The 24883-nt window shown below is 39.4% G+C and overlaps 2 protein-coding genes across 6 annotated transcripts in view; both read left to right on the forward strand.

Annotated features, from left to right (window-relative positions):
• Window positions 1–10955, forward strand: part of itga7 (integrin, alpha 7) — a 42236-nt gene extending 31281 nt beyond the window's left edge. For 3 of the 5 annotated variants that reach the window (XM_039798182.1, XM_039798184.1, XM_039798185.1), the window contains 16 exons: window positions 48–143; window positions 326–387; window positions 670–839; window positions 1165–1314; window positions 1554–1669; window positions 1907–2093; window positions 2189–2263; window positions 2481–2560; window positions 2697–2774; window positions 3274–3376; window positions 3563–3778; window positions 4539–4655; window positions 4817–4930; window positions 6918–7016; window positions 7280–7405; window positions 10012–10955. In XM_039798182.1, coding sequence (XP_039654116.1) covers window positions 48–143; window positions 326–387; window positions 670–839; window positions 1165–1314; window positions 1554–1669; window positions 1907–2093; window positions 2189–2263; window positions 2481–2560; window positions 2697–2774; window positions 3274–3376; window positions 3563–3778; window positions 4539–4655; window positions 4817–4930; window positions 6918–7016; window positions 7280–7405; window positions 10012–10167 — 1945 coding nt within the window. In that variant the 3' untranslated portion in view covers window positions 10168–10955. Of the gene's footprint in view, window positions 1–47; window positions 144–325; window positions 388–669; window positions 840–1164; window positions 1315–1553; window positions 1670–1906; window positions 2094–2188; window positions 2264–2480; window positions 2561–2696; window positions 2775–3273; window positions 3377–3562; window positions 3779–4538; window positions 4656–4816; window positions 4931–6917; window positions 7017–7279; window positions 7406–7869; window positions 8035–10011 lie in introns of all 5 variants that reach the window. The other 2 variants (XR_005638988.1, XM_039798186.1) reach the window with 2 other exon arrangements.
• Window positions 10956–15694: 4739 nt separating this feature from the next.
• npffl (neuropeptide FF-amide peptide precursor like) lies at window positions 15695–18815 on the forward strand. The gene is made up of 3 exons (XM_039798384.1): window positions 15695–16163; window positions 16953–17068; window positions 18368–18815. Exons 1-3 carry the CDS (start codon window positions 15768–15770, stop codon window positions 18486–18488), a joined length of 633 nt encoding a protein of 210 aa, XP_039654318.1. The 5' UTR covers window positions 15695–15767; the 3' UTR covers window positions 18489–18815.
• Window positions 18816–24883: the final 6068 nt, after the last annotated feature.

A 24883-nucleotide genomic window follows, 5' to 3' on the forward strand; every position in this document is an offset into this window, starting at 1 on the left:
TAATTAGTTTCACCTGACCCATCGTTTTGTGTTTTTGTGTCCCCAAGGTCTCGTCCAGTCATCCATGTGATCAGAGAAATATCTATCGACCCTCAGTACATTGATCTGGAGCAGTACAACTGCAAGGGCAGAGAGGGAGTCTGGTACGTACTGATAATATGTAAAATAATCCAGGATAACTGAACTAAATCCATATTTTAAAACGGCTAATGTATTTGTGTCTATGGTTTTCTTTTCAAAATTATGATTAATCTCAATCTATAATACTGTTTAAAATCTGTAACAAAGAAAGTGATTTTCGCTCTGCACTGTGTGCCTTTTTTAGCGTGGAGGTCAAGGCCTGCTTCACCTTCACAGCCCACCCAGAACACTACTCCCCACACATGAGTAAGTCACACCTCGCTTTTTAAGACCATTTCTGTTCTTCTCTCATGTGGGACAGGAGTCATTTCTATATACAGTGGAAAGTAACCTTATCTGTGGAGTAACATTAGACTTTATTTTGATTAAATCACAGCTGTGTAATACTGTATTCCCTCAGATGGGGGTTTCATATATGTTCTACCCCCCGGGGGGCTCTTTAAGTGCTCTCTGTATAGTATGTGTCCTGACATTTTTCAATCCCTCTATCTGTCTTCATGCATCGCTCTCATTTTCACTCCCTTCAAGCCTTGGTGGTGTACTTTGAAGCTGACACAGAGCGCAGGAAGCTGGGCCTCCCGCACCGCGTTAACTTCCTGGGCCGCAGTTCCCTGGAGCCGGAGTTTACTCAGACAGAAGAAGTGGAGCTGCATCGGCAGCGTCACCCTGTGTGCACCACTGCTACCTTCCAGCTCCATGTTAGTAACTTAAAATAATAATAATAATAATAATAATAATAATAATAGGTGGTTCTTGGACTTAGTATTTCTATATTTGTTTTTGGTAGCAAAACAATTATGGAAATAATAATAAAGTAAAGGTATACCATGTTTCTTTTGACAATCTACCTTTTGTACCGAGTTTTGGGGCATTGAACAGTTTACCTTTGATTCAAAATTTTGACGTATACAAGTCAAAATGTTGCAAAAAATCCACACTCTTTTGCAGCATAAACAAACCAAATTTGTTTGACCAAATCTTTTGTTGTCCAAATTAGTATTTTTATAATCTCTGTCCATGCAGGAGAACATCATTGACAAACTGCGTCCCATCTCGTTGGCGATAACCCACACTATCAAGCCTGTGCCACCACGCAGACACTCAGGTGCCAAGAGGCTGGAGAAGCTGGCGCCTGTACTGAGTGTTTCCCCGTCTAACACGCTGCACTCTGAGGTCTGTAACAAAAAGGAAGCTGAAGTATTTAATGGTTGGGATTCATTTTAATGGGCCACATTTATTACGTGATTAATCATTTTAATCTACAAAAGGTAAAAAACTACAACAAGAGAAATAAAGAGAAACATGCCCGTTACGGTTTGACAGAGCTAATCGATTACCTGACAGTAAACGTAGAATGTGCTTTGAGATAAAAAAAAAAACGACTTCATGTCTGCCTCGTTTACACTCCGAAGGTGAACTTCCTGCGAGAAGGATGCGGCAGCGACAAAATCTGCCAGAGCAACCTGAAGCTGAACTCCCAGTTTGGAACACGACCCCTGACCTCCGACCTCTTCACCCCTCTGCCAAAGTTAGTGTCTGCAAAAAACCCACTCTGTGTGAGCTGGTGCAAACTGTTACCTAGCAACCGATACCCCCAACACAAACAACTATCTGTATGCAATAATGTGTATACAGATGTTTACCACAAGAATATAATTCATGTTTTACTGTCACGGTTCCTGTCATGTTCGTTTACTGTCATGTTTGTCAACGTTTATAAGTTGATACTCTATGTATGTGCTTTTCTCCCACTCTCTTCATGTAGAGATGAGGATGATGTGCAGGTGTTCTCCCTGTCAGACCAGCGGCTGGTGGTGCTGGAGATCACCGTCACCAACATGCCCTCTGACCCCCTGCACCCTGAGGAGGACGGAGACGACGCCCACGCTGCTCAGCTGCTAATCTCCCTTCCAAACACTCTGTCGTATGCCGGCTCCAGGATCCCACCACAGGTATGGGCTCTAATAAGAAAAACACTTTTTCTCTCCACGTTAAAACATATGTGTTTGGATTTCAGTTTTTTTGGATTGTATTTGTTTGACTGTAGATGAGGTGCCAAGCGAACCAGAATGGCTCCCAAGTTGAATGTGACCTGGGAAACCCTGTGAAACGAGATGCTAAGGTAAGGAAACAGTGTGAATTCAGTTAAAGCTTGGAAGACTGTCAGGGTTAAAAGATGCAACGTGTTGTAAATATATTTCTTGTTCATCTCATATACTTTCATAACTTTAGATATTTCTTTACTACAGTGTGAAACAAAACCAGCATAATTTCAGCTATAAGTGTAGTTATATTGCCTTTCCACTTATTGTTTTTTTCTGAAATATATTTTTTTTCAGCTGAAATTCTCCATCAACTTGAGCACATCAAACATCACGATTGAGACCACTGAGTTGACAGCAGATCTATTACTGACAACGTAAATCCTCCACATCTTTTTAGATTAGCATCTAATTTAACTCACATCGAGCTTCAGTTATTTAAGTGCAGATATTTGACTTGTTCAGGCAAAATAATCCTTTGATTACAGTGTTTGTTTGTGGGTCTGTCCTCAGTATCAGTGAGCAGCTTGATCTGGTGCCAGTCACAGCTTTTGCTAAAGTTGTGATAGAGCTCCCTCTGTCTGTCAGTGGGTGAGTGAAACCTTTTAAAGCAGCTTCTCCCTCAATGTACTGTATTTGCCACAGAAAGGCTTCCTTATCTTAGGATAGTTTACTTAAACCCATAACATACACATTTCCAATTGTTTTCCCTTAGCTTTAAGCTTGTTAAAATCATGTTATTCTGTATCAGCATGTTCCAACTCTTCGTTGATGCTTTATGATGTTTACACTGAGATATTAAAGATATCGTGAGCATCATTTTTTACACATTTCCACCAAATTTAGCCTCACATTGGTCATATTTGGAATCTTTTTAAGAATTAAAAATAATCTGTGGGATTTAACAATGTACATGCATGAGTTTGACTAAATAAAATTCATCTTGCTCTTTAGCAGTTATGAGAGACATGATATAAGCCCAGGCTAGCTGGGCCAGTACTGTGCCTAGTAAACATATATATGCTATATGAAGCTGTGTGAGTGTGTGTGCAGCTGTCCAACACACTGATGTGATCCTGTTTTACTGTAGGCTTGCTACTCCGCACCAGCTGTTCTTCAGCGGGACAGTGAAGGGAGAGAGTGCCATGACCAGTCTGGAGGACATCGGCAGCCCCGTTGATATCGAGTTTGTGGTGAGGAACGAGTGTGTGTGTGTGTGAGTGTGTTTTTGTGTGTGTGTGTGTGTGTATATTCAGGACCCTGTGTATGTGCGTTCTGATTGCCACATGGACACAGGTGAGCAGCGTCTCATACCGTATATAATGGCTAAAGGAAGACACACATTTAATATAATACGTGTTATATGTTTTCTCCGTCAGGTTGCTAATCCCGGCCAAACTCTGCAGACGCTCGGCTCGGCCTTCCTCAACATCATGTGGCCTTACGAGCTGGCCAATGAGAAATGGCTCTTGTATCCCGTCAGCTTGAAGTTTGAAGGTCACCCAAACACACAGTGCACCCCAACAGGGGCATTGAATCCTCTGAAGCTACACAGCTCCTCACTGGCAGAACTCCCACAGCCTGTCAGTCACAGTGTAAGCAGAGCAGAGCTCATTTTTGACTCTGCTAGGAAATCTTATTCTAACACCACCAATTAAGACAACACTCCGTCTGCATCCACTTTTTTGGCCACAGAAGATGTGGCCGATTAATAATGTTTTTTGACGTGGAAGGCTCCTAAAGTGAGTGAACTGACCCAAAGGTATCTAAGTGGCAGCCATGTTAAATGCTGGCTAAATTCTTTGAATGCCAATGAACACAGCTTCAGTGCTTTTGCCCAGGAATCATAGGTCCATCATTACTCAATTGGGAATTTTTCACTTTAGCAATTAACATTTCGCACTTTATTCTGGCCAACTTCTAGTTCAATCTCAATTTTAATATTAGCTGGGTTTGCTATTAACAAAGGAAGGCTACTTTTTGTAAAAAAAAAAAAGAATAAAATAATAAAGAAATTGCAATAGAAAACATATTTCTTAGATCTACATTCTCCTATCTTATTCACAGTGCTTCTGACTGTAGAAAAATCAAGGATTTGTGCTGGAAATGGAAAACATTTGTTAGATGACAAAAACACAAAGTTTCCTTCTTAAATATATAGTATTTTCCATTTCCATCCAGTTCAAAGAAAAGCAGTTGGAAAATTTTTGTAACAACATTTTCTTGTCAAGACTGCATCATTAACATCATCATCCTGTTCTACCTTTCTACACTGTCTTGTCCACACTGACAACGTACTGACCATTTTTAGAGACTGATCTTTATCTGCCTGTATGAATGTCTCACTTTCACCAGGCTGGGCGAACGCGCCGCTCCCACCCAGAGGAGGACGGTCAAGTGACGACAAAAGGCAGCATGGGACGAACCACCCCTGCTGTGGCAGCTTCAGAGAGACGCAAGTCGCTCAAACTGGTAAGAAGGAAATGAAAATATACAGTAGATGCACAAAAGAAAAGATGCAGCCTTTGTAGGTTTTGCTTTTCACTACTTTTATAGCTACTTATGTATGTCTCCAGTTCATTTGAAAAAAAAACATTAATCCCAGAGCGCTCAACTGTAATTTCTTTCTCCAGGATTGTCTCTTGGGGTCGGCACGCTGTGTCCTGATACAGTGTCCCCTCCACAGCTTCTCTGGTCAAGCTGTCCTGAAGATCCATGCCAGGCTGTGGAACAGCAGCTTCATAGAGGTATAAAAAACCCTGTCATCATTACATCAGCACCCTACTGCACGTTACTCTCCATCTCAGCTTCAGTCCAGCCTTTACAGCCGCTGCCGGCACTCACATTGATCTGATGCGAGTGAAGTGAATAAAGTGCACTTACAGAATAACTATCAAGAGGTGTTTGTCAGCTTGTTAAAGGTGCAATATGTAATACTGACAGCTAGTGTTTAAAATAGTTACTGCAGTACAAATTCAAAATACTGGAGAGAGTCGTCTCCCCCGCCCCCTCCTCCCCAGACTCGAAGTTCAAGGAGGTTGCCAGGCTGAGACCGCAGCATCCATATCAATGTTGCTAGATGCTTGTCTCACATAGCCAGACATTACTTCACAGCACAGCAGAGTAGCTAACGTTAGATGCTGGCTATAATAGACAGTCATAAAAGCCGTGCTCACGCGAAGCTCTGTACCCAACTGACAGGCACACTTTTTCAGCTTAGAATTACAGTAGGCACCGCTAAAAACACAACAACCTCGCTGTCCTCTCCACCCAACGGACAGACACACTTCCTCAGCTTAGAATTACGGTGAGAACCGCTAAAAATAACATTACCTTGCCGTCCTCGCCACCCGACTGAATATTGGCTTAGAATTAAGGGAACAATCGTTAAACACACTGCAAACTCAGTCATATCTGCCCGATTTACAGCCCCCCTCTCTTGGATTAAAATAACTCACCATTGTCGGGTACGGCCGCTGAACAGGCTACACGTTGTAAACAGCTGTGGCCTGCTTGCCTACCAACTCGGGTACTCTAGCTATATAATTCAATGTGAGTACACAAATGTTGAAATTACTTAACATGCCCGTCCCTTGTAGCCGTGATAAATTAGCCGGAAGCTAATGCTTACCTGTTTAGGAGGAAATTAGCCAACTTGCCGTCCTTTTGGGCTCTAAGCTGTCTCCATCTTTCAAATACATCTCCAATATTTACCTGGGGTTTGTTACGTCTCTGGTCATGCAACTGTTAGAAACATGCCATTTTTTTATCGCAATCTATCTCTGGTGATCCTGTTCGTTTGTTTGCTGCTTTCATGGCTGTACTAACATTACAGCTGTAGCGCGCTGGGTTTAAGTTTTTACAGGTATATCTGGCAACCCTGCCTGGATGTCAAACTGGGCAGTTGATAACACCACACAGGTCAAAACAACAGAAATTCCGTCACAGAACAGAAATTTCAAGAGGAGAAAATACTGGCATTAGTATTGTTGTCAGAAAAGATAGTATTTCAACTTAGCATGTTTCCTTAATATCTGATGACGCATTCTGGTCATTTTTGGATTTATTACAGTAAATATATTACATATTGGACCTTTAAGGCAGTTAAGGCAGTCAGTAATGTGAATATAGCTGTCATTTTTTACCATTGGGTCACCTGCGGCTACCTGTTTAATATTCAGTGGGATATCCATGAATAACAAGAAATATACAACCAACTTGGTGTTTGCTTTTTCTTGACATCCAATGAAATGTTCTTTAGATGGCAGTTATCTTCTTTGGTTTGATTTATGTCCACATGAATAAAGATGTCGGCGCAGAATGTATTACTTATTTTATTAACTTATTAAATTACTTATTTATATGGGTCTTTCATAGTTTTAGCCATCCATCCTATTATATAATATGAATGATGGTCCAAACTACAAAAGGAAGACCAGGTTATAGAAGAACAGAATTTCCATTTCCAGGTTTTGTCTGATCTGATGGGTTTGCCCAAAATCTATGATGACATTTTATTGGCTGGAATATTAATATATGTCTCAATTAGCTAAAATTTGAGACTAGGATTTAGATTTGTACAATGTATCTACAAATGTATTGTTTTATTTCACGGTAACTTTAAGAGCTGGATTTGAATGAACAAAGCACAGTATTACTCTGAACAGTTTATGTATATAACTGATAAACTATTAAATACCAAGTTTTCATTGTTCCTCTCTCTCTGTCTGTCAGGAGTTTTCAGCAGTCAGTGCTCTGGAGCTGCTGATCAGAGCCAACATAACTGTGAAGTCCAGTATCAAACATCTGGTCCTCAGGGATGCTGCTGCACAGGTACTCGTCACACTTCAGTTCACAGAGCATGTATCCTCAAAAGAATTGTAATTTAGTTATATAATTAGGCATATAAAATGGCAGCACCTTTTACATATCCCTACCATATTTAGAAAATATAAAATTAATTAATAATCTGAACATTTCTAAATTCCTTTTACAGCACTTATCTTACAAGCAAATGTGACCGAGGCCAAGGAGAAATATCTCTTCTACGTTTCTTTTAATTTAGCATTTCTATTGCATCCTCCTTTCCTCCCCAGGTTCCAGTGATGATCTATCCTGAGCCTGGTCTCGCTGACCAGTACTGGATCCCATGGTGGATCATCCTTATAGCCGTCCTGGCAGGCATCCTGCTACTGACTCTGTTGGTCTGCATACTGTGGAAGGTAACAAACACAGGATACATAAATGTCACTGCATTGTGCAGGCTGCATTGTGTAACACTTCTGCTCTCTATACAGCATATTTTGCTATGTGTCAAAGTCCCAAAACAATGAATAAGGATTCACTTTAATATCAAATATTGATTTATGTAGTCCAATGGCCTATACATAAGAGGTTCTTGCAGTGTAATTGACTTTATCCCTGTCACCTTATTGGCCATTACGCTGGCATTTTCTCATCACTTTCGATGGTAGTCCAATTATTTCTATCTACTTTGTTCTGTATATTCATTTTATTCCCTCTAGCTCACTCTCATCTGTTCCTTTCCTCTTTTGTTTGTCCTCTGTGTGTCATCCTTTTGGTTTTGTCTCCTCTCACTGGGAACTCTCTATCCTAAAATCCCCTTTCTGTTTCATTTTCCAACGTTTCCCCTGTTTTACTTTTCCTGTGGTTATCTGTTGCCCAGTGTGGGTTCTTCAAGCGCAGTGAGCGGCGCCAGCACTATGAGACGGAGTACTACCGCGCCCATTTGGGGGTCCAACCCTCGGAGGCGGAGAAGCAGGCATCAGAACTATGATATAAAAAATATTTCACTCTGGCCTGCTCTCCCCTCCTCGTCTCCCTCCAAGCGGTAAAAATGGTCACCCACAATCGCCTTGTTTCTCAATGCACTGTAGTGTAGCTGGTGGTGTTCATTAAAGTGTGAAATATTACCAGATTTTGGTACAATTAATAACAAAAACACTCAGATGTGGTACTTTATTTTTATTGTAAAAAAATTCAGAGGTACAAACAGATACATAAAAAACAACAAAAAAAGAGAAGATAAGACAAAAAAAAAAAAAAACTTTATTGTGGTTTTATATTTTATTGTAATCCCACAAAACTTAGTTAGCTATCTTATGATATTGGCCTTTGTATACATTACTGCTAAATTAAGCCACGTTTCCATCAAACACTTTCAGTATAGTACATAACACGTACATAAACACTAGATCTGTTCTGTGTTTCCACGGCAGACAGTACTCTTAAATGTTACTGGTTGGTAAGAGTTGCGTCAACCTCGTAAGTAGCATGTTGTTTTTAGTTTTTACATTTCCTCCTGCATTGCTTGGATGTGCAATGAAAGAAATGGACAGCAACGTGCAAAGAAACGAGCAAAAAAAACATTTTTTTCTCTAAGTGGAGCAATTTCTCATTGCTCCACTTAGTTTCTAGCTCAGTCTTTGGTATTGGATCTGTGTGTTAGATACCTCAACAGAGTGGTGAACGATAAACAGGACTGAATGGAGAGGTTCTATTGGTACCATCTTTAACTTTTGAAGCAATGAATGGAAATGGAATGGAAACGCCAAAATAACCTTTCTAATGTATAATGAACTGAACCGAATTGAATTGGACTGCTTGGTGGAAACAAGGCTTTAGGTAACTACAGGTAGAATGTCAGGCATGCTAACGTCAGCAGCTTACAATAGAACAGACACACTCGATTCCTTACACTTTGGCTGTTGTGTTTTTGTTTTGGAAGGGCTAAAATACCATCAACTATAGTCACGTGAAGTGCTTCAACATTATTTGAGTAAATTAACTCAAAACTGATTCCTATTATCAAGCATTATTGTGCCTTTTTAATCTGTGCTTATTGAACACCATCCAGCCATCTCTTTTACATGGACTTTCAGATGCCTGCTGTGTTGTGTGTTGTGCCTTTGATGTTGTTGTCACAGTTTAATAATCTACACTTGTTCTTTCTGGCACCAGTCTATGGACACTATGGTTTTCACGATGTGCTTGTCATGCACTTTTGGATCTATTAACATCCCTATTTGACTTACATCTCATGACCAACTGGCTTTTCAGGTGCCAGAATCAACTTGTTATTAATATCAGCAGGGTTTTTTGTTTGCATTAATATGTGCAATTTTTCTTAATGGCACTTTGGCAGTGTGTTGGTATGTTAATCAAGGACACTTGTGCTGAATTTGAAAATGTAGAGCATGTGGATGTGCTTTTTGGGTAGATGTGTCTTTTTATTAAGTCACTTTGTGGGTCATCAGATAATTACTTTTTCTTGTCATCTGTCAGTGAATAACTAGATCACATTACAGTTCAATGGAATAAATGAGATTACTCTTACTTGGCATGATATTGCAAAGTAGACCAAAGAAATAAGGGCTAACAAATCCAAGGGATTTACAATTGCATTCTTAAAGGTGCTCTAAGTGATGTGACGCGTTTTTTTAGGCTACAACATTTTTCGTCACGTACAGCAACCATCTCCTCACTATCCGCTAGCTGCCCGTCCCCTGAACACACTGTAAAAAAACACGGTCTATGAAGGCAGCTCAGGCTCCACAAACGGCAGGTTGGCACAGTTTGTTTTTGTTGCCGTTTGTGGAGCCTGACAGGCAGCTAGCGGATAGTGAGGAGATGTTTTCTGCATGTGATGAAAAATGTTGTAGCCTAAAAAACACGTCACATCACATAGAGCACCTTTAAATGACATCAGTTAATTCTTTATTTTTTCCTTCCTTCCTGCCTTTCCATCCCTCTCTCCCTTTCTTCCACTATCTGCACTCCTGCCTGCTTTCCTATACTGTGCCAACAGTGTGGCTTCTTCCAACGGGCCCACTACAAAGACAAATTGCCTCAGTACCACGCGGTGAAGATTCCTCGCGAGGACCGGCCACAGTTCCAGACTGAGAAGTCAGGAGTTGTCCATAAAAAGGAATGGGCCACGCACTGGATTGACGGGACCTCGTAACTCCCTTCGAAGCACTGACTGACAAAATTAATTAAAATCACAATGTGTGGCACTCATTTGTCTTTGCATTGGAACTAACGGACTAAAAAAAGTGCACACAGACTGAGATCATGACATCTTTTGCACTCCACTTTGTCAGTACTTGCATATTGGTGGCCTGTTACACTGTGACTGGATCTATACTCTCCCATGCTGTAGCCCGCTGATGGCCGCCCTTGCAGTCTATTTATACTGTGCAGCTATATCAGTGTGTTACAGTACATACTGAAGGCCAACAACAATATTAGAACCAGTCTAGCTGCTCATATGCTTTATAGCCTGCCGCCATGCACTTCACTGTCTGTCATCAGGACAGGAGAAAAAAAATCATGACTCAAAGACATGCATGAATGCACAAACATACAGTACAGTATAATCTTAGATGCATAGACACATTGGACATTGTTGATGAAGAAGCCAATGCCTGTGACAAAGACTTTTTTGCCTTAAAGCTCCATTGTGTAATGTTTTGAGTTGATTCTTAGCAAAAAACCCTTTGTTCTTTCACAAATATGTGCTCATTCATGTGTAATTACTTCCACCAACTAATCAAAGTATTCTCGTAAGCGTAGAATCTGACATTCAGAATCATTCAGAATACATGAGCGAGTCGCTCATATGTATTTTGCCATGTTGTGCCTCCATCTTTAAAATACATTAGCCAAAGAGGGACATACCGCTGTGCTTTTACACTCAGTGGCACCGTGACGAATGCCAGGGGGAGATTACTCGATCTGCCGGCAGATTTGAAAGCCTGTTGAAGATGGAGGATCGCGCTCATACTTTACTAACATTAGCTTGCATTCGTTTGGGAACCTGATAGCTGATGTTAGCAATGAAATGGTACCAAAATAACGAAGATGTAAAACTATTATTACACTTGAAGGAACACTCACGGACAAAGTGGTACTTCTTGGAATAATACGGCCACCGTAGGAGTTAAAACGCGATTGTAACAGGCTAGTGGCTAGTGGGACAGGCTAGAAAATAATATTCAGTTGGTTGTCATATACAATTTCACCGCTAGATGGGAGAAATTCTTACACAATGTAGCTTTAAATACTGTAAGACTGATGACTGATATGGGCAACGAAAAAACATTTTTTTTTAATATAAAAAATGTTTTGGGGTTTTCTTCTAGTTAGCACTGGTAAACATTGGGAAATGTCAGTATGTAAGATATTAGTTAAGTAATGTGTTGCTGAATGTGTTGTCTGGGCTTGCTGATTTTGTATATCCTTATTCAAGGAAAAGAATTGCCTTTTTGTGTCAATTGCCTTTTTAAACTTTTTGTTAATACACCAGTCAAATGTACTGTACATCAATAGTTCATTACCTGAGTGAACTTGAAGAAGAAAACCACAAAACCCCCTATGACAGCCACAGCACTGTAGTCACAGAAAGACCAAATATGTAAGCAAAGCTAAATATAAAAAATTTAAAATATGGTCAGCACATTTGCATTGTAAGCATTTAAATTTTTGAACCAGTGTATTCAAGTATTATGTGTGAAAACATGGCCTCAAATTAAAAACTTTCTGAATTAGATAGGTCATGATTATGAGGTTTTCAACACCACCACCTTTATGTTATCTTTTTACTAATATTTAAAAAATATTTTACCAGGAGACCTTTCTTTAAATAGTTTTAAAACGTTTTAGTTGGACTATATTAACCTGCTTGTCACACTGTTCCTGGTACTGTACTCCAGTCACACCAGCCAGGGTAAGAGAGTGCAGTCATTTCAGTACTGACACTTCTAACTGCATACAAGTGCCTTATGGTAAAAGTGGCAGATTGTGAACTACTGCTAAAGAACACAAGGCGATTTACAAATTGAATCAGGCTGCCCTGAAGCAGTGTAACCTGTGAAACATCCCTCCAACACTTAAACAACCTGAAGAGAGGAGAGAATTCTAGAAGAGCAGAACATGTGAGCAAGGAACCAGACAAACTTTCTTTGGATCTAATTTGGGTCAATGGAGGGGCTGTGAAGCATGAAGAGTCAGTTTGTTTTTAAGGTATTGCTGGACAATCTTGTATTAGCTGCATGAAGCCCCTATTGCTGTTCTAATCTTCCCCTTTTTTGCCATGACTCTGTGTTTTATTTATTTTAAGTTTGGCTTCACTGTTTTAACATTGTATATAAAATAAAAGGAAATAAACCCATCAGATAAGTTGCGTCATTATCAGTGGAATTTTAGCCAGTTGTACATCAGTTACTAGTTAACCTGCAGTTCACTCAGAGAACACAAGATGGTGGCAAAAGTCTGAAAACTGAAATACCGCTTTGGTACTATTTGGGGTTGTTTATAAAAACAGAACTGTTTATGTGATACACATAAGAAATAAAGACTGATATGTAAAGCTTCAATTTTAACAAAAAGAATACAAGATAATAACACTTAAGTGAAACAAGATCCGTTGAATAGGAAACTGATAGCAGTTCTGTCATATATTAATAACAATCATCATCAGGATACGTCACAGGACCTCAGCCTGTGCTCTGGTTCATAAAAGAGCGTACAGGTCAGTCATAAATAGCTTGAGGTCAGACTGACCTGAGCTTTAAACCCTAGGCTCATTTCCTGCTCTAACTGGCTTCCAGCTGGGAGATGATACAGAATCTTTTCCTTTTGGGCCAGTTAAAATCCCTGCAGCTATGCAGCTGAACAAGCGGGAGGTGTCAGAGAGAGATGTTTGACTTTACATGTTGCAGCAGAGTAAAAAAAGATTGGATGTAGATGACCTCCAGATCTGGGGAGGATATAAATGATTATATATTTTGCATTGGAAGAATATCAAACTCTGTACGCCAGGTTTTTTAGCCTCCATCTTTATGTTCGAAGACATAGTTTTAGTTCAATCAGTTGTATATTTATTTAAGACACATGGGCAATATTTAAAAAATCAAATATCAAAGTATATTATATAGTACCATGTGCGAGCTGTTTGTTTGGAGCTGTGTAATGGCACATTGATGTTTCTTAACATCTTCCATGGGGGGTGTCTACAAATGAAGATGAGGATTTAGTTATAGTGACTGAAAATGTTTAATTGACATTTGATCAAACCCAATCAGTATCCATCTGTTATTAGTTCACAGCTAATCACATAAAACTCAAGGTGAACACATTTGTACCATATTACAATCCAGTACAACATCTCTGCCTCTATGACTGTGTCAACGCCAACAAATCATTGTTGCAATCATAAGAGTAGACTTCATGGCAGGGTGGTTGTATTAGATTGCATTTGACTGTACAGCTGTACCTAATGAAGTGCCTACTGAGTGTGTACATACTAAACACACATGTAACTTTTTATTATCACATCAGAGTGAGTGAATTAGATTTTTCTTTAATCCAAAAGCTTATGATGTTATTATAGTAATGAAAACTAAGTCCCCTTACAATCCTTCAGATGTCATCCTGGTTGCCATGGCAGTTAAACAGGGACAGTTAGACGTGTTTGTGTGTGTGTGTGTGTTGCAGTCTAAGCGGATTGTCACCCATTAGGCACTTATGATTATGATGATGACTTACTAATGAGCCAAATCTGTTAATGTCTCATCCAGTATTGGGGAAGTGACTAATTATTACAGGAACACACACACACTGTAAACATACGCACACACAAACGCACACACACACACACACACACACACACACACACACACACACACACACACACACACACACACACACACACACACACACACACACACACACACATTTTATTTAAGTCCACTTGAAAAGAATAATTTACAGGGACATAAATATTTTAAATGCAGTTAAATACATATACAAAATCATGGGCCATTGGCATACAGCAGGTCTTCATAATATTAAGCATACCCCTCCGTTCTAATGGGTATAAGTAACAGCGTCTTCGCCATAAATGGTGGCTGTCTATGCTGGAAGGCACCGTTGGGAGGCACTGGTTATGGTTAGGGTTAAGGTTAAGGTTAAGGTTAGGGTTAGGTGCCTTGAAGGCAGCGGTCGCAGCGCTGCCTGGAAGGAACAGTTAGGGGCAAAAAACACCATCGAGCAAAGCAGACAGAGCACAGTACTTTGCTAGCCATTTAGCCCTCTCTTTGGGCATCCCAAGCTGACAAAGCCCTTTTACAACCAGCCCATGTGTGTGTCCTTAGCTGCCAAATATGAAAACAAAAAGTCAGCACCTATAGACCAGCTCTGAGATGGTGTTTAGGAGTGGTTGATATTAAATTACCTTGGTAAAAAAAGTTTCCTCCATGCTAGGATCAAAGGTGCATGCAACCTCTAAAATGAACACCTGACTGGACTCCTCATTGATCACAACAACATCTGGTGTATTAGCAAGCAGGTGTGAGAAGGTATCAAAGTTACTATTGCAGCGCTGGAACATTGATGGTTGTACACAAGAATTTTTGTACATTCTTACTGAAGGTCAGTCTTAGATCTACTATTTTGTCATGACGTGCACACATAAACACACACACACAAACACACACACACACACACACACACACACACACACACAAACAATGGTCAAAGATAGAGACAAAGTGAACACATATGGCACTAATAAAGCCACTGTCACTCTCACAAATCATAGCAGAAAATAGTGGAAGCTGACATTTTACAAATGGGTTTTTAACCTAAGTCGTTTCCTTTGGGAGAAGCTTCTTTCTGAAATCTCTTCATCAGCATGTTACAGTAAAAAAAACAACTAATTAAACCGCCTCTAGTGTGTAAGCACAAGTTTTGATGACCCGTAACATTATTATCGAACCATGGTGTGCTCTACATTCCTAACAATAACCATTTGGAGAGAGAATGTGTGAAGCCTTTTAAGTGATATTTTTATACGCTCCCAATACTGTAATACAACTAACCATTTATCCTAAAATTAAGTTTATATATGCTATGAACATAATTTGGACAATTCATCATACACTTGTAAAATGTAAACGTAAAATGAAAATAAAGATCAACAATATTAATCTGAGACACCATTGCGTAAGATACAAACTCTGCAGTTGATCCTTCACTGATGAATGAATCAGCAACATTATTGTAAACCCTGAGGTGTGAGATGAAATTGTGGAGATATCCTCTAGTTTTGAGACATTGGGAGCAATATATATATAAAAAAACTAATAAGCGGTATGTGTAAGTAATGTGTCACTCTCTTGTTTGTTTCTTTTAGTATTATTTTGTGTCTGCTTTGTTTTGCTGCTTTCTTAGGTTCATTACATTGTTGCCTAAGATCACTAAAGTTGTCTGGACTAATCTGTTTATTGTTAGCGTGGTTTAATGGGTGATGAGTGTTCTCACATATTGTTGGTCTGTACATGCAGTGCAGACTATTGGACAACTGGGACTGGTGGATCAGAGTCCATTTGCAGGGATTTATCTGTTTAATAACTGGGCGAGTTATGTTGCATTACCCTACGGGCTACATAATAACGCACTCTGGCGCTCAGTCATCACTAATGCCCTGATCCTGCTAAATGGACCTGGTTAAGTCTCATATTAGGGGGCTGGTTCTTCCTCCATCCTGTCCCTTGTTCCCCTATGTACAGGAGCATCCTTCTCCAGCTCTGCTTGGGGGGTTCCAGTGACAATGAGGTGTATATAAGACCCAGTGAGGATGTTACCACCACGGAAGTTAGCCTGGACACTGCAGAAAGAAGACACTTAACCCTGACCAGGACGAGTCTTTCCTTTCTTCCCCAGGAGCCGAGCCTTTTAAAGTCCACAGGTGTAATAAGACAACCAAAATCCTTCCTCAGAATTCATCTGACCTCCCTTCTGTTTGAGATGATGGACACAGCTGCTCTGGTGACTCTTCTGGCTCTGGTTGTGGCAATGGCTGGCGTCAGTCAGGCTCTTCACATCCAAGGCAGTCTGGACAAAAATGACATCCTGCCAGACTCAGAGGAGAACATCGTTGACCACCTGCTGGGGCTGGTGAGACAACAAACCACTCACAGTCTGTAATTTAACCTGCTGTAGCAAGGACATATATAACATTATTTATGTGTGTTTTTCCCATTTAATTCATGTTACATCCGATTTGCAAAAAATAGTTTTGGCATCTGAAAATAAAAATCTAATTTTGAGACATATCTAAGGCACACACGTGTTAAATATTTGTGTGTCTCTAGGCAGGATTTAAAGTCTGTCTGCTGTGCCACACAGACTGAATGAAATAGTCTGTTCACAACCAGAAGTCATGCCAACATTTTCAGAGAAGTCTGTCACTCCATTTGATGAAGTATGTAAATTACATTTGAATCCTTTTATCAAGTGAGACAAGCTAAATCACACGACTCTCATTTAGATTTCCGATGGTGTTCCTCTTCATGCAACGGTGTGAAATACTGTTATATATTCTGGGGTTGACAGTCAGTCAGAGTACGATAGAGCAGGAGGATTCAGATCATGAGGAAAATTATAAGGTTTTCCCACTGTGGTGTGAAGAGACATACAGATTTATTTAGCATAAAGATACGGGTGGATGGATATTTGAGTGGTACATTGTTCTGCCTTTGCACACTAATTTTCACATCTCAAGATCCCTTGCCACAGCAGGACTAAATGACTGGAGTTAGAAACCCTGGAGATTGTGATGCAACCCAAAATTGAAGTTACACTTGATGTTGTCCGGAGATATTTTTGTGGGGTTTTCAAAAACAGAATACAAGCTTTTTGATACATAGCTTTGCATCTGTTTGTTTGTATGCTGCTGTGCTCCAGGAGAGTGAAAACACAGATAACAGCATTGATGATCGTCTGCTGACCGCAGTGCTGAGAGCTCTGCTGCTCGGATCTCAGAGAGAAACCAGGGACTCTGTCCTCCATCAGCCACAGAGGTCAGTGCCATTAAGAGTCTGTATTTGTCACACACGTACATTACAAACAATCATACAGTAACTAAATCTATAAGACTTTTCACATTTCGATTATTAATTGATTATTATTAATGCATGAATATTTTCATTACAGAACACTCTGCTGCATAGTTTCTTGATTAATTATTTGGCCTGTAAAACATAAAAAAACTGAAAAATTCCCATCCCAATGTTCTAGAGTTCAAGGTGATGTCATCAAATGTTTTGTCTTGTTTTAATCTGATCAACAATATAAAAGCCAACGATATTTGATTTACTATAATGTATGACAAGAAAAAGCTGCAAATATTCACATTTTAATAGCTGGGCTAGGGTTATGACATTAAGACATTTTGGCTTCTAAATTGACTTAAAGGTGCTGTAGGTAGGATTGTGAAGATCCAGGACTTAGCCAAAGAATTTGAACATTGACAATTTCTCAGTCCCTCCCCCCCTTTCTGCTGAAGCCCAAACGGTCTCCTAAGCCCCTGCCCCCACATGGGAGAATGAATGCGTGTGCATGAGCAATGATTGACACGCAGTTAGACACCCCCCCTGGCCCTGATTGGAGGATCTGAACAGGGAGCGGTGGATTTTTGCAAATCGCACTACAGGCTGTAGGTGGTGCTAGAGGATCTGGATTTTTTTGTAAATTACCTGCCTAATGTATTTCTACTCAAACATAGGGTCAGTTTCAGCAAATATGACAGAAAGTTAGTTTTATAAGTCTTACCTACCGCATCTTTAAATGAATATCAAAATAGGTTTTCTGTCACCTGACTAATCATCGACTGATCGCTGCAGCTCCACAAGCAGATTTTTAATGTAACCCATTTGCAACTATTTTCTATATCTGAATTTTAAAACACAAAGTACCATTTTTAAATAGCATGCTTGAGATTATTTATATAAATGGTTCAGGAGCCAACCACGTCTCTTTTGGCAAAGACTAGATCATTTTTTGAACTGAAATTGTAGTCTCAGCCTTGAGTGTTTAAACATTGCACACTAAAACTGTTGCCTCTTTAACCCTGGACCTACATCCTATGTAACACTCCATCCTGCTGTGATCAGTTAAACAAAGTTTGACAAACACAAAAACAAAAAAGTGATTTCTTTGTATTTGCATCTTGTGTCATGTGTTATTTCTGTCCATGTTAATCCCTCATCAAAAGCGTATGGTCAACAACATACAGTAAAAATGTGTAAAAGTCTTTCATTTGAACCATATAGTTACTTTAAATTACATCAGTTTCTGCCTCTGTTTCTCCTCCCTTGCAGGTTTGGCCGTGGCTCTAGAGATCAAGTAGTGTCGGATGATCAGATACATTCCCGCGACTGGGAGGCTGCCCCCGGTCAGATCTGGAGTATGGCCGTGCCCCAGAGATTCGGCAAGAAATGATCTGGCAGGCAGATCCACGCATCAACGTCCTGGGATAAGGCCAAGCAGTGGGCAACTGTGAGAGACAAAATTTGAATGGATAAATCTGAATTATATTTTTTTTTCAACATTGTCCCTTGCTTGAGACGTTTAGTTAAATATGACATGAGTTTCTTTTTTCTGATTTCCAACAAAAAAATGTCGAGGGGTGCCTATTAAGGTAATTCTGAGCAGACCTCATTTTTCCTCATAGGAATTATTTAGGATTAAAAGTGTTTGCTGTAAATTGATTGCTAGATTTTTTGTTATTCTTCTGTTTTCTGGTCAAATAAAAGAGCTTTGAATGTATATGTGTGTATGTGTGTGTGTGTGTGTAAAATAATCAATATACAAAGAAAAAATTACAATATTGAGTACTACACATCATCTAATAATAATATATTTGATATCTTGAGATTTACTTTTATACAGTATTGTTAAAAGTCTAATCTTTTAGTTTTCCGATTTATTTGGATTTGGTTGCTGGAAAACCTTTGTGTCGTAACATCAGCTCAGTTGTAATTGTTTAGAATACCCACAAATTATTAGCTGGATGTTTATGGCACAGTTCCATATGTGTTGAGTATGCAGAAACATGAAACTATTGTCACAAGAAATTGTATTATCATTTAAACACTAACAGCTGGAAATTTCTACAGCACGGACATCTGCTAGAGCACATAAACATACACAATAATTTTTCTATCACATTAAATTTGCCTGGCTCGCTCAGACATGGGAGGACACACAGAAAGATATGTATTGCAACGCATATATGAAAGACAATATCTTGCTTGGAAAGCTATCACTGGACTTTTATCTCTATAACCCAGAGACAGCCGTGTGCGGGTTTCATGGGCCATGGAGGGAGAATGTTTTATCCAGCTATCATCTATTTAATGTACATTGATATACAGACCTTTTCTACAGACTAGCTGTGGCTGTTGTGGTTTTGTGTGTGTGGTAAATTTAAAAGCCACCTGGGGAAGCAGCATGCAATAAGCTTCAGCGCTAATTAAAACACAGCAACATGCAATTACTCTACGCTTTCACGGCTTCCGCAGCCAATTACTGGGAAGGAAAGCACGTCAGTCCCTCTTAGGAAGTCTTTTATTAGCCTGACCACTCAAAATGAAGAATAACCAGTGATGATTGGAAACTATTGACAGATTTTTATTTTTACTTCAGTCACTGCTGACCTATCTGTTTGTTGTGGTTTAATCAATGCACATTGTTGCAATATTTACAATCACAGGCATAGCGTATCTTTTTTTTCTAGTTATCTCTCTTACACCATCCATTATAGTTTTTTAATGTAGTTTTCAAAAATTCAACACCTAGAGAAGTTCAAAACTAATGTGCATATTGTATAGGTCTAGTTCTTTTTACTAACCTAGCTTGAACATCATCACCACAAGAAGCAGGATAAGACAATAGGTTCATAAAATGAAAATACATGAAACCAACAGTAAGGTATGTAAACAATGTTCAATATAAATCATGAGTCAGATACGTTGACCATTTTCCATGACCTCTTTGACTCTTCAACCGCTCACATCTTGCTTACGTCTCGCATCCAATGGGGATTCCCAGTTAGTCATCCTCAAGACTGTCCAACATCAAGATGTTGGGTCTGGGAACTCACTATTGGCAGGGCTCAATCTGAGGGGCGGGATAAACGGTTGTCTTTCAAATTCCCTCTGCTCTCATAGCCAACCAGAGCAGCGCTAGTTGATAGACTCAACTTTTGCCGTATCCGGTCGGCAAAACTCTGAACACATCTTCCTTTTTTAAGAATGACTTCAGTGCTTAACTCCAAGTCTTCCAGCGTCGTGACCAAAGCCGATTCGAAAGGCCGCTATTCGCCAGCAGCAGCAGCTACCTTCTTTGTTTTCAAGTAGCAGGGAATTCACACGGAATCGTCGCAACTCTGCTGTCCTTATGTTAAGCCCGCCCACCGAATCTATACACGATGTGATTAGCCTGACCAGAATTTTTTTTTTCCAGCTCGCAAGCCAACAGAGAATTGCTAGACTGACCCTGGTTGCAAATTACATATGCTGCCGCTAGGGTGCGTCTAGATTTCTAGGCTAGGTGTTTACATGTCTGCGACCAGATTTTATCAACACGATAGTGTCACAACCGTGCAAGTTGCAGTCACAAACTTTACATGTGTGTAGTTGAGATCAAAATGAAGGCAGAGTTCGGAAATGGGTGTGGTCTGATTAAGGGCACCTGAAGTTTGATTTGATTTGATTAAGTTTATTTTGAACATGTTAAAAATAACAAATAAAGTAGGGGGTGGGAAGTAGGGAAGGGGCACCCCACTTTTTCGTCTGTCCCGATTTGGCGTCATTTGGTCATCCACTCGCAAGATGGTATCTAGTTCTTAATATTTCTAAGCAATATGACTTATTTTAAGAGACTAACAGTGAGTTGGCAAAGTCGCTAACTGCCATAATGAAGTGGGTTGCTAGTCTGGGCTAGCGATAGGACTGTTATTCACAAATTGTTGATTTATTTAGCTACTGTTTATTTAAATGTGAATTATGTGCATTAAAAGGCTGAGAGGAATATGGATAACCCACCACTCGTTAGTCTAAAACTAAAGGTTGAAAAATACTTCCAATAAAGCATAAATCTGATCTTTGTGTCACTGGTTCAAGTGGCAAATGGGCTCATTGTTGTGACCGACTACAACGCACCATGTTAAGGTAAAGAAGAAGCATCACTAGAAAACTTACTTGGACAAGCAACACAAAGGTGAGATTTATGCTGTATTGGCAGGGTTTTCAAACAGTATTTTTCAGTTACACAGGAGAAAAAAACTTAAAGGGACACTTAAGAAAAGCATATTAGATACAACAACATAGCAATCATTTAGAAAACACAAATAAGTAATACAATATACAAAACATGCACAAAGACAAAACCATCTACCTAACCTGCCTAGGTTACCCAACCTCAGTGAAATAAAGGGAAACTCTAATCATTTGTATAGAGAAATAAATAAACTGTCAACTAAAATATTCAAAGAGGAATCCCCCAGCAGGATGTTTCAGAGTGCAATAGGTGTACACTTGTGCAGCAACAAAGGCAATGACAATGACATAAAAAATAAATATGAGGTAACAAGAAACATGTTGAGGCAAAAATATAAGACAAAGAGAGAGACAGAGAGCAGTGTGTGGGTGCTGTTGATCGCACAGCTGGAGCCTCTGATCTGCACAGCTGAGTTAAAGAAAGATTCAACTTATCTGAATTCCATGAGTCTGCAGGGGGTTTAAACAAAAAGCCTGTGTGCAGCAATTATAACAGACAGAGAAATAAGAAAGACAGAGAGAGACAGAGAGATACCAATTTTTATTGTCACCTACTGTATGCAGTAACTAACAAAAAATATGAACTGCAGTAACCTTTTAGATATCGTGTCCTTCTCTATCTACTGTATGGCTCACTGACCTTTCCTCAATGGTTTTCACTCATGGTCATCATCTTGGAAGGCAGCCATCTTGAACTGTGGAGAGTGAAGTCTCAGCCCTCAGCCATTAGTGGCCAACGCCATGACACAGCACAATTTGTCACACACAACAACCTTTAATGGCTACAGGGTGAGTGAAGGATCTTGTGTATGAAAAAGCAATGTCAGTGTCAAGGGTAAACTGCAGAGGTTTGCTCTCCTGCATATACTAAAAAGCGCAAATAGTCATTTTACTTCACAGCTAAATAATTTGCAAACCATGCTGCTGTGTTTTAAGATTTTTCCTACCATTCCAGGAAGCCTTTGTTTTCCATTCATATATTCATATGAAGGGAATGTCTATTAGCAGACTAAAATTATAAAATGTATTTTTCATTCACTTACTAGAGTGCAGCTCAGTATTGTAACTGGTGACCAGGAGATATAGAAAGGTTTTTAAAAAGCTTCCAGTCATCAGTGGCAGAATTGACTGCACTGCACTCACACAAAAAATTGATCTGGTGCTTCCTTTGATTTTACATGGTCTTTCTTGATTGGAGTAAATCATGAGTAACTAAAATGTCGAGGCTCTGTTAAATGGTAGTCCAGGACTGTGATACATAGTATGATGGTTCTGAATCTGGGTCGAGCAAGTTTCTGTTGATAGACTTTCCAACCATATTTATATGAATGGTACAGTTGGAAAAATACAATCAAAACCACTAGTATGGTCCTTAAAGAGAGCAATGTTTTTAGGAAGCTAACTGACCACGACCTCATATTATGCAGCACACTTCTATCTATTGTAAGAGATAATTTGCTGAATAAATTAAAGCAGTTTGCACTATACAATTTTACCAGTGTTTTCCTTCAGGAAATAGGTTGCATAAGAGAATACGCAGCCAGCTGTTGTCATCTCTCTCTCTCTCTCTCTCTCTCTCTCTCTCTCTCTCTCTCTCTCTCTCTCTCTCTCTCTCTATCTCTCTCTCACACACACACACACACACACACACACACACACACACACACACACACTTCTCTGCTTTGATGGCAATGTTTTATTATCACTCTTACTCTTTCACTCGCAGCTACAAGAAAAAGAGAAAATGTGTCTTTTGTGTGTGTGGACGGTTTGTGCGCAGTTCTATCTAAAAAAATAATTAAGATTCTGATGTTGTTTTTATTTATTCATAAATGAATGTAGAGAGAGGGAGTTCTTCAGGTCAGATGATGGAAATATTCTCTTTATCCAGTTTACTGTAGGTCTTTCCCATCCAGTTACTATTAATGTGGAGTTATAGGCAAAATAAAAACTGCCACTCAACTTACAGTAAAAGACACACATTTAATGGCACCCCTGTGGCTCAGTAGCCTGGGGCTTGTGCCATATGGCCATAGTGTCCCTGGTTTGATTCCAGCTGGGGACCTTTGTTGTTGGGGGACCCCACTCCCCCTCCCTCCCTTGCTCTATTCTCATATTTCCTGTCTGTCTCAACTGTGAACTACCATACAAAGGCAAAATAGCTTATACAATGTTTATTACACTGCTTTGTTGAATATTCAATTCTGATTGGTCAATTACAGCATTCTATGGTCTGTTATTTAACAGGAGACGGTCACTATGATATTTGTGAATAGCAGATCGTTGCTATGAATAACAGACCATTGCTATGGACGTAGCTCTGATCATAGACTCTGAAGGACCATTTTTAAATCACTAAAATAATTTTTAAATAAATATTTTGTCTCAAAATAAAGATTTATTTTAGTAGGCAGGATAATCTAGAGCAAACAGGTGATTTTAGCAAATTAAAATATACATTATCCCTTACATATTGCTTACAGTCATAGTATATAGTGGTCTAAATGGAACTGTCATCCTTTCTAAATAATCTCTAAAGCTAAAGGCAAGGCAAGGCAGCTTAATTTGTATAGCACATTTCAGCAACAGGGCAATTCAAAGTGCTTTACATAAAAACGATTAAAATACAAGAATAAAAGTTACAGTGCAGTATAAGAAATTAAACATTAAAGAGCAGTTAAAAACAGTTAAAAATATAAAAGCAGATACAATACGAGATTTTATAGTGCTAGTATGGGACAATGTATAAGCCGTTGCTCTATACACATAATCCACATAAAGGGATGCTAGTGTAAAAACATCTGTTCATCAGTTTCCAAGATGAGCTTTAAGATTTTGAATTAAATTATATTGAATTAAGGGATTGAATTGTGAGTTAAAACTCTGATATGTTTGCTTACAAAATAATATTTCTGAGGATGCAATTGCCAGGTGTATTTTCCATTTCCCCCCAAAATGTACTGCAAATCTGGAACAACACAGCAGTCATATGCCTTGGCTGGTGTCATGTATCAGGGCCCAGCAAACGTGTGATGTAGGGACACTTAGGCTCAGAGGCGATCAATAAAGATTGTGCTGGCCAGGCTGCAGCAAGGATAAGCTTTGATGATCGTTTAACACCATTCTTATTTATGAAATAGTGATCCGGGTAAAATAGCTGGTATTCATTAAAAAAACAAACATGCTTCTATATTTGTCTGTGACTTACAGTTAAAATCACTGTATGAAATATTGTCAGAGGTATAGGCCTATAAGTGTGAGAGAGATGACTCATTCTGATCAAGCCTCAGATTTGAAATAACATTTTATACAGGTTAAATTTACGCAGGTGTAGGAAGGTGATTTTAAAAATACTTTCTTCCTACCCATCCAGTAGATAGAGAGAGTATGTCTTTGTCATCCTCTCTCTCCCGGCTGTGCATGGGCTGCTGCAGAACAGCCCTGATCCCAGACATCCAATACAGACAGAAAGAAATGTGAACAGAGGGTGGGACTTGCGTGAAAGGGAATCAGGCACAGCGAATGAGAGCGAAGGAGAGGTGTTCCTAGCCCAGA

Source organism: Perca fluviatilis, chromosome 4, assembly GCF_010015445.1.
Source record: "Perca fluviatilis chromosome 4, GENO_Pfluv_1.0, whole genome shotgun sequence".
Taxonomy (NCBI): Eukaryota; Metazoa; Chordata; class Actinopteri; order Perciformes; family Percidae; genus Perca; species Perca fluviatilis.

Excerpts from the sequence above, each read along its gene's own strand:
- npffl (XM_039798384.1), top strand. The coding sequence starts at position 15,768 with ATGTACAGGAGCATCCTTCTCCAGCTCTGCTTGGGGGGTTCCAGTGAC. Across the intron at positions 16,164-16,952 it reads TTGACCACCTGCTGGGGCTG|GAGAGTGAAAACACAGATAA; the intron begins GTGAGACAACAA and ends GCTGTGCTCCAG. Across the intron at positions 17,069-18,367 it reads GTCCTCCATCAGCCACAGAG|GTTTGGCCGTGGCTCTAGAG; the intron begins GTCAGTGCCATT and ends CCTCCCTTGCAG.